Below are 9,480 nucleotides of genomic sequence, written 5' to 3' on the forward strand. Positions count from 1 at the left end.
TTGTAGCTGAATATTTCCCACTGTTACGGATATATCTCTGTGAAGGTTCTCCGTCATCCAGGTCATCATAGTCATTATGTGCTGAAATTGAAGGCAACTGGATCCATCATGTTCTGATTTCAACTCGAAGGTCTATTTTGTTACCTGCTATACAAAGAAATATAATACATTTCTTTGTAACATATATTATACTGTATATATATTATGCAAATTATAGATACCCAAGTTTTTCTCTCTCTATCTTAATTGAATTGAAGCATCAATAGGTGTAAACTCTCTTTACATTGAAAACCTTTTGGGTGTGGCATGGACAACTTGAGATGCTAATTAATGAATATTGTATGTCATGAAATCATTTTCACAACAAGTACACACCTCACTAGTAATGAAATAAGAGATAAAAAAATTGATATTCATAACTGAAAAAGTGTCTGACCTGATTCACCAGGTGATGTAAGCCTCACCTGGATTCACCGTTCACTGCAATAACCTTTGGAAATGCAGAGGAGAAACTAAGTCAAGGTTAGCAACAGTTCAGGTCTCACACTCGGTCGGGTCGACCTCCCTCTTTCTTCACGGCAGAGCAGCTCGACCCACATCCACTCTTCCTTTCAGCTCTGCTCTGTGCTGTTTATAGTGACATAACATGCAGAACACCCCACTTCAACGTTAACCTGAACCTCATCACTGGAAACCCACATTCACACCCAACTGTGATGTAACACAGGGTTGTATACCACTGTTACCAAGTCGACCCAAAGCATTTATATAAAACATCTGTTTACAGTGTTACACAGTAGTTTGGACAAAAGTGTCAAATGTAGGTCACATAATTCAAAGGATTTATTTTATTAAAGCAAGGAGCACATAAAAAGCACAATCTTCTGCAAAAATTAAAACTCTTGATTTGTTGGATGTTGGATTGGACAAAATGAAAATTTGTCCACAGACACACACAACCCTTTTGCAAAATGACACCATCTCTTCAGCTCTATACTGCCAGTGAATATCATGTTACGTTCTCAGGTTCAGATGCCTCAGCTACTTTTCACATTACACAATGAGGCCTGTGTGATGCTGATGTATCTCAGCTCTCGATTTGTGTTTATTTAGGCTGAATGTTAACAGCTGCTGCTCTTGGACAAATTCTTTGCTGCTCTTTCTTTTTTCAGAAATGAATAAGACTAAAAATCACAATGATTTATACTCTATTTTATCTAGTCTCACTTCAGTTTCCTTAGAATAAAATCTCCACCTGTACACTGAGGCCCTCTGCTGGTTGGTGCTTGATATTACAGCATTGTAAAATAGAGGAAGTGTTGGAAACAGTGAGGGTAAAGGTGTGTCCAGTTCAAATAATTGTTTATTAAATCAGTATTGTAGTATACAGTGGGGGAAATCTCATTTTTTTTGCAACAAGACACAATTTTAGTGTCTCAAGGTTTAAAATGAAAGAACAGTCCAACGTGGAAAAGACAGTGAGCAGATCACGGTTCGGTAGTGTTAACAATCTCTCATTACTTTCTCCAACACACAAAAAAACAACAACAAAAAAACCCTCTAAATAAACTTTTGTCCGTCAACCGTTCAGCTTTTCTATCTGCTCTCCAGAGCTTGCTGAATCATTTTTAATTCAAGGCCTCTGTTCATTTCTCTACGCAAGCAGAGCTCAGTGTGTTAAGCTTGCAGCAATGCGTCACATCTGCACAACAACAGAAACCCTCACCCTCCCTCTTTCTCCACAGGAAATAGAAACCTCTACTTCCAGTACAGACTTGTTGTTTTTGTCATCCAATACACAAATTTCAGCTCAACAGGTTTAAGGAAGTCGTTTTACAGGTTAAAGCGAATCAAGCAAAGTCTAATCTCAACAGCTGGGACTCAGTGTATCCAGTCTTAGATGGATGACAAATACATAATCCTGGTACAGACTGGAAAGGCCTCTGATGACGAGCGATGACAACTAAGGCAAATGCAGTGGCGCACAAACAGTAATAAGACACATGCACAGTAGTAGGACAACACAAATGTAATAACCTTCAGGTGAATATTTGCATCTCTTTCAAACAAATTAGGTTGTTTGTGTGACTGCTGCTTCTGCCTGCACACATTTTATTTGCAAATTAGGTTCTTCAAAGATAAGAAAGTGCAGCTATTTGGTAAAATTGACATTCAAAAAACAAAAAACAAACTTTATTTGGAGATAGTGTATATAAAACAGATTTGTCAAATATGAACAACTGCCCGGTACCAAACTTCTTGCTATACAGGTAAATCGTTCATGTTAATAGGTCTATCTATGTTATTGTAAATATTATATTACACATTTCCATACACGGTTTTATCACTTTACATCTGCGCCCCATCATTGCTGTAACAGATGAACAGAACAGATTTAACATGGTGTTTTCTGGTATGAGTGTTTGACAAAAACGTCTTTCTCCGCCACATGACTGTGCAAACACAGACGATATGGCTTCGACCTGTCCCGATTCCTTTCAGAAAACAATGCGTTAGGTAATGCGGCCTCACCTTGGAAACAATCTGAACATTTTTTTTAGCATGAATGCGCCCTTCCCGACACAAAGTGGGGTGACCAGTTGAGCTCGTTTTACAGGACTCAGCGACACAGTGGTAAAGATCACAGCGACACGACATGTGCAAAGTAGAATCAAGGCATGTGTTGGAAATATTTAGCCAGACCCGAAACCCTGGGAAGAATCAAACAATTAAAATCTAGGGTTGATTATATAATGTATCACACAGACAAATGGACAGAGTTAAAAGTCGATGTGATCTTAAACAAGAACAGGGGTCGACACCGACATGATTGTATGTGATATAGAAAGAAATTAAAACATATGGTTCTCACTGGTACTGCCAACAGAAATTTGATTTCTAATAAGTGACGAGGTCGAGTGAGCAACCACACCCTCAGTTAACTGGTCATGTTTATATAAATGAGGTAAGAATATATGCAAGTTTAATATCCGTGTAAGATTATTTCACCATGGAAAGGGGAGGAGAACTATCCGAATCTGATACAGAGCCTTAAACATTTTAAATTTCCTGTTCTGAGCCGTGTTATGTGATGACACAGGCCTGTGTGTGTGTGTGTATAGACCGGAGATAAAGCATCTAAGTCTTCTTCTTCAGCTCCTCAAACCGCCGTGTCAAGTCGTCAAAGTCGATGTCGTCCGAGGTGTTGGCGTGACCGCCGAAGGAGGACGTGGGCAGCGTGTCGGGAACAGAGGGGAGTTCTGGGAGAGCGTTGCTGTCGAACGGCTGAGAAGGTCCGTGAGCTGCAGAGGAAAATTTGGCACAAGAAAAATAACAATGAGTATCTCACAAAGGGGGTTTGGGAAATAGACTTTGTAAAAGTCCAGATTTTATGTTATATTTTTTGCAGAAAATGTTGTTGCCATGATCATTTTTGTTTGTGCCAAATCTGAAGAAATTCCCTTAAGGTGGTCTTTAGAAATTACATTCAAGAGGTTTTGAACCTGAACTTTGATATTTTGACCTTCAACAACCAGTTGATCTCTGAGTCTAAATAGACATCTGCTCTCCTGAAGTGTTTTATCATGAGAGTGGGACCGACAGGAACGTTAGGACTTTGGGCGTTAGGCTTCACTGGCACAAACATTTGACAATAAGCCACAGTTAGAGTGGCTGATATGTGCCTTTATTACAATGAACATGTTGAGTTTACATTTTTTAATCTGCTTGTACTTCAATAAAAAGTATAAAAAATACTAATATAGAAATTTACCGTTAATGTTATAAAGGTACATTCTGTTAAAAACTACAACACCCAGCTGGTTTCAGAAATGATTTAACTGTTTTTTATAAATAAAACTATACATACGTATGTGACCTGGATTAAGTGCAACAGATGGAGCAGAGAAAGAAAGAAAACACTTCAACAGACGTATTGATAAGTGACTGGGGCAGAACTCACCTATTGCCTGGAAAGGAACAGAGGATTTATCTGTCACGTCATCAATCTGAAACACAGGATGTGTCCGGAGTTTATGACACAATTACAGTGATAAAAAAAATAATCATATTATATGTTAGTAGAGAGAAGGAATTAAAAAGACATTCAACGGTGCAGATGTTAACGTGAACAAGTAAGACAGAATTAAGGACCTGACTCGGCTACGCACCCGTTAAAATGCAGTTAACCATCTCTTAATTAAATAATTAAATCCCACTAAGATCAACCAAGTCGTAGTTAGTTACAGTGTTAGCACGTCCATCCTATACCAACACAGATGAAGCAGATGAAGTCTATGCTCTACGGCCTATGTTCAGAAATGGGGTCAGAGTGTAGACACTAGACAATGGACAAAGCGGCAAGCGAACTAAATGAACTGCTCTTCCCTGATTGGTGCCCTGCCCTGTCCGTCTGTCCATCTGTGGGAACGGGAAGGGTGCATGGATGGGAGGGGTTCTGTCACTTACAGACTCGTATGTGGGGGGAGAAGTGGGCAGCTGGGGGGGCTGCCCTCCTCCCATGGGGTGCTGGAAGTTGCTGTAGTTTCCAATGGGAGCATTAAATGGTTCCTGCAGAAAGTCAGAGGGAGGCAGCTGGCAGCAGAAAAACAAACATTTCAACTCTTTAAAGACATCATTTTCAGACATGCATCATAAGTGATCACCTGTTAAAGCGTATGTTCATTTAAATGACAGAAAAGGGCTGTTTACAATACCAAAACTGATCCACAGAGATCTTTTTTTTACTTGACTTGAGGATGCAGTTGTATGTAAAGGTTATTGCACATAATGACTGGTTTGACGTGATGATTTAATACTGAAATTGAAGAATCGCACACTAAAGCGTAACTCACAAAATCATAACGTATAAAGTTCAGGGATGCAAACGGGTCAGGACCAAAAAAGAGAGGAATTGTCGTGGGGGGGGGGGCTCACCATTAACAATATCACAGAAAAGTCTATTTCCAGTAGTTCAACCCCAACCAAGTATTGAGTGCATATAGATGGACAGTTTTCAGAAGGCCAACATTTCTATATTAAAAATGCTTTAAAAAAATAAAAACCGTTGCAATATTTCAATTTTGGAGATACTGATTTTTAGGTCTTCACTGAATGTTAGTCATAATTATTACATTATTATGGGATTTAACATCGCATTCAGTGTGTAATGGACATATAGGCCGATATAATGTGTTAGTTTCACTTTAATTGAACACATTCTACATCGCGGAGGCGACGTCTCTCCTTCACCTCTGAAACGGGGCAGAGCTCCGTGGGAGACACCTGCCTGACACAGCAACGGACATGCACGGGGGGGAAAACGGCGGCGCCGTCGCACCGAATGCACGCGGATACGCGCCGCTTTGGGTAACGAGCGCGCACGTCGCGTCTACATTGGAGGTGAATAGGAAGGCTCTGGGACTGATTGACTGTGGACCACCACCAGTCTGATCAGGTCCATCACAGCACAGCAGCTGCAGCTCTGCCCCGCTGTCACATGACGCATATCAGCGCAATCTGTTTACATTAAACCGACATCAGGAGAATAATGAGAATTATGATTAAAAAAAATATATATTTGTTTCGAATTTTGGCCCCTGGATCATGATTTTTTTGGGCGCATTCTTGGTAAAAAAAAAAAAAAATCCTCTAAAAAAAAGACAGTTGGGATGCATAATGTGTCTCATAACAGTATACTGTGCGTCGTTACCATGGTTGGTGAGAGCAGAAATGTTGTTGTAGGCCTGTGCATATTCTCATTTGTCCAGGTCATAGTATTTCAAAGGAGGTTAAATCGAAAGCAACTGGACTTATACTGAGTCTCCACACCAGATAGTTGGACCAGTCCCAGCCTGGTCAGATGCTACATGAACTGATGAAGCCTCTTGGATGAAGGTGAAACGTCTTCCTAGACTTTTTTTTCAAAGGAGGTTAAATCGAAAGCAACTGGACTTAGTTATAATAAGTAAATAACTAAGTCCAGTTGCTTTCGATTTAACCTCCTTTGAAAAAAAAAAAAAAATTGTTGTAGTGAAAATAGGCGGGCTCGTGAATTTTTTTTGAAACGAGTGAAAACGAGCGCTAATTCGCTTATCTCGCGTATCTCGCGTTTGGTTGCGCGTAAAAGCTCGCGCGAAAAAAAAGCGTTCCTCGTGTTTGAGTGGGAAGCCCCTATTAACTTCCCACCAAACACGATGAAATAGACGAAGACGCGAGGGTCCCGTCGCCATAAAAGAATCGGGTGTATTGCGTCGCAAAAAAAAAAGTCGCGTCTACCGCGTCTCGCGCCTAATCGCGTCTTTGCGTCACGGCCTTTTACACCGCGGACGTAACGAATAAACGGTGACGATGTGAACCAACAACATAGAACAGGACCAGACGTGGCGTTGTTTCCTCTTTTCACCGACAGCTCCACTCTCCCTTACTTACACTAACTACTGTTATTGTTGAGGCCAGAGGATTGTGGGATTTGTAGTTTTTGACCAATCGCAGGTTGTGCTCTTTCTTTTTTGTGATTTTCCTGGTTCACACATGTTTTTTTTTTTTTAGGGGCAAATGCGAGCGAAATGCTCGCCCATGGTGGGCATACGAAAATTTAAGAGCTGTCTTATTTAAGTCTTGAACACAATAATTCAACAAATTTAAGACATTTTAAGGCCTAAAAGTGTGTAATGGACATATAGGCCTATATAATGTGCTATAACCAGAGACAACCATGAATGAGTTCGCCTCAGTTTCACGTGATTGTCACTGTCAGCCTGTTAGAAAAACATTTTACTGACCCCAGCTGAGACCCCCCCCCCCTCCCAAAAACAAAAACTCTTCGGATCTGAACGATTCACACAAGTCACCTAATTGGTCATGAAAAAAGCGAGTTTCGCTTTTCGGCGCGCTGTTTGCATCCCTGAAAGTTAAAATTAAAAATATATAAATAAAAAAATATATATATATAAAAATATTATAAAATTCCTTACGGCTCCTTTGGGAGGTGGATAGTTGAAAGCTGTTGGCATAGGCATGGTCATAGGCATAGGCATGGGCATGGGCATAGGCATAGCAGCAGCAGGAGGTGCACTGAAACCTCCACCACCTCCTCCTCCTCCTCCTCCTCCAGACTTCCTGTCAGTGTCCACATCGATCAGATCCGCCTCTTCTCCATGGCCGACCTCGGGCTGTCCAGAGAGAGGGGAGGTTCGAGCGGTTAATTAAAAGTAAACACATCTTCATTCTTCATAATTAGTCATAAGTGACTTTTAAATGCTCACCCGAACCATGGCGTCGGGTTCATACGGCACATTGTAGTTCTTGGCGATCTCTATCAGGTAACGCTCCACCAAGATCTTGGGAGGCGCCTCCACACTCAGTTTGTGCATCAGCTTTAAACACAACAGACAAATGTTCAGGTGTCACAGATGATTTTACAAGCCAAAAACGTGTTCATTGTTAAAAAGGGCTCTTGGCCAAGAAATGGAAGAAAAATATCCTACCCTGTCATTTACTGTGCCAATCTGGTTTGTCCTGCACAGCTTGCCGTACTCCTTGCTATATTTTGCACATAGCTGTTCAGATACCTACGGGAAACATTTAGAGATGAGACTGTCAATCATGACCTACTAAGCATAAACAGACAGATTTTTTGGCTATGCTGCTAGCACACTGTCATGTTTAGACAGCACTTACGATTTTGAGTTCAGAAACCTCCGACTGGAGACGAGGCGCTGCCCAGATGAGGGTGGACACGGCCTCCTGTAGCCCTGGATCCAGCTCCCTAAGAGGAGAAAGAAAAAGGGGGGTTAATGGGACTGAGCAAGCAGACAGAGGGTTAATGCCAAGGCCTGGAGATGATAATATGTGCAGGACTCACTTCATAGACTGAATGAGGCCAAAGCGAGCTAGCAGCAGGTCGCAGTAGAGCTCCAGGATCTCCATGGCCTCCACCAGGTAGTCCTCTCTGATGATGTGCTCCACACGGATCCGGGCCCGCTCATCCTTCCCTGATGACAGGTAATCAGCGATCTCCTTTCTGGCCTTCTGAGCAAGCTCGGCTTTATTATGAATGGAGTGGAGATAGATTAAGAGTCATTACAGGGTGAAAACACATTTGTCTTGCAAACAAGAGGCCACTGATTCCTCATTAGCTGCAGGAGAGGAGGGTTGTTTTAATACACAGGTCAGGACTCACTTTTCTTTTTCTCAAGGAGTTTGAGTCGGTTGATGACCAACCGGAGGTTCACTCTTAGCCTCTCTGCTTTGAATCCTCCTCCCAGCATGATGATGGTGATATGTTTACTACCTGTGCACACAAGAGAGAGAAGCAGCAGAAACGTTAAACCGAAACCAGCCGTGGATCCATCTCACCTCACCCCGAAGTCAGAACCAGTGACTCACTGAGTCATGTGAGCATGACCAACCCATCGCCAGCGGAATGACTCCGCAGATTTCACCAAAACAAATACAAAACCCATAAATAAACAACGCGAAAACAAGAAGTTACCTCGTCGCCAGCGGAAAAACAACTACACAGCACTGACACACTTAGCTTTAGCATGACGACACACACGGCTAACGAGGCTACATGAGGCGTGCTACTTATAACGTCACACTTCAACCCATTTTTAGTATTAATTTTTTTATGATTGAGTAAACCAAAGTGTTAAAGACTCGTTTAGATCATTTAAAAACCTGCCTTTCAGTTGTCAAAACTGACTAGTGCTTTGTTAGCAGTCTTATGTTGTGTCCCTGTTTCAGCTAGCTTCCTTAGCTCGGCGCTAAAAGAAAACAAAATAAAGAAAAATCTCGATCAAACACGAATGAGCAGCCTGAGAAAAACAATGTGATTTAAAAGCGAAAGACACAGTAAAACAAAGCGACTGTAACGTACCTGTAAATGTCGGTCAAGCGTACACACACCAACTTATTTGTGTTTCTGTCTGGTCTCGTCTTCCGTCGCCTGGCTCACTTCCGTGTTGATTGTCACTGACGTGACGTCATGGGAATGTTCCCTCGGGAGGCGGGGCCACGTGTCGTCACAGGGCACAGGTGTTTGAATCATACTGTTTTTGTTTGAATCATAGGTTACTGTCTTCTTGTTATAATGAGCCTTTTTTTTTAATAAATAATGTTTTTATTGGTTTTTATTTCATCAACTAATTAACTAATTAATGAACTGAAAACTGAAAACAATAATTGAAGAGTGTGCAAAAGTCTTTAAACTCTGTTCTTCCCCTTATCCTTTTAACATCTGTGATCTGTGGGTGGATCTTTTACATGTCTTGTGTTCAGTCTAAAAATAACTCATTTACTCAGGGATTTTCCATGGAAGAGCAGGTGAATGCAAAAGAAACTTTTTTTTTTTTTTTTTTTTTAACTCTCATTTGCTGTGTTTATTTATTTTCACTTAAAGTGAACAGCCTGAATAATTTTCCCAGAGCTGCTTAAACCTTCACGTACAATTCTACAGGTGAGAAATATCACACACAA

The 9,480-nt window shown here is 41.2% G+C and overlaps 1 protein-coding gene across 3 annotated transcripts; it reads right to left on the minus strand.

Moving 5' to 3' along the window:
• Nucleotides 1-1,345: 1,345 nt before the first annotated feature.
• ist1 (IST1 factor associated with ESCRT-III) lies at nt 1,346-9,006 on the minus strand. 3 transcript variants are annotated; one of them, XM_083995177.1, is made up of 10 exons: nt 8,885-9,006; nt 8,183-8,297; nt 7,865-8,045; nt 7,681-7,768; nt 7,488-7,571; nt 7,266-7,376; nt 6,975-7,172; nt 4,468-4,593; nt 3,962-4,007; nt 1,346-3,302 (listed from the first exon to the last, which is right to left on the minus strand). In XM_083995177.1, exons 2-10 carry the CDS (start codon nt 8,268-8,270, stop codon nt 3,139-3,141), a joined length of 1,086 nt encoding a protein of 361 aa, XP_083851303.1. In that variant the 5' UTR covers nt 8,271-8,297; nt 8,885-9,006; the 3' UTR covers nt 1,346-3,138. The 3 variants fall into 3 exon arrangements, with proteins under 3 accessions (XP_083851303.1, XP_083851304.1, XP_083851302.1); XM_083995178.1 differs by having other exon boundaries at nt 4,468-4,569; nt 8,183-8,293; nt 8,882-8,977; XM_083995176.1 differs by having other exon boundaries at nt 8,183-8,293; nt 8,882-8,977.
• Nucleotides 9,007-9,480: the final 474 nt, after the last annotated feature.

Source organism: Trachurus trachurus (assembly GCF_905171665.1).
Source record: "Trachurus trachurus genome assembly, chromosome: 3".
Classification (NCBI taxonomy): Eukaryota; Metazoa; Chordata; class Actinopteri; order Carangiformes; family Carangidae; genus Trachurus; species Trachurus trachurus.

Coding starts and splice junctions, on each gene's coding strand:
- ist1 (XM_083995177.1), bottom strand. CDS start 8,270: ATGCTGGGAGGAGGATTCAAAGCAGAGAGGCTAAGAGTGAACCTCCGG. Junction 7,769..7,864: donor GGCCTCATTCAGTCTATGAA/GTGAGTCCTGCA, acceptor TTCTCCTCTTAG/GGAGCTGGATCCAGGGCTAC. Junction 7,173..7,265: donor AACCCGACGCCATGGTTCGG/GTGAGCATTTAA, acceptor CTCTCTGGACAG/CCCGAGGTCGGCCATGGAGA.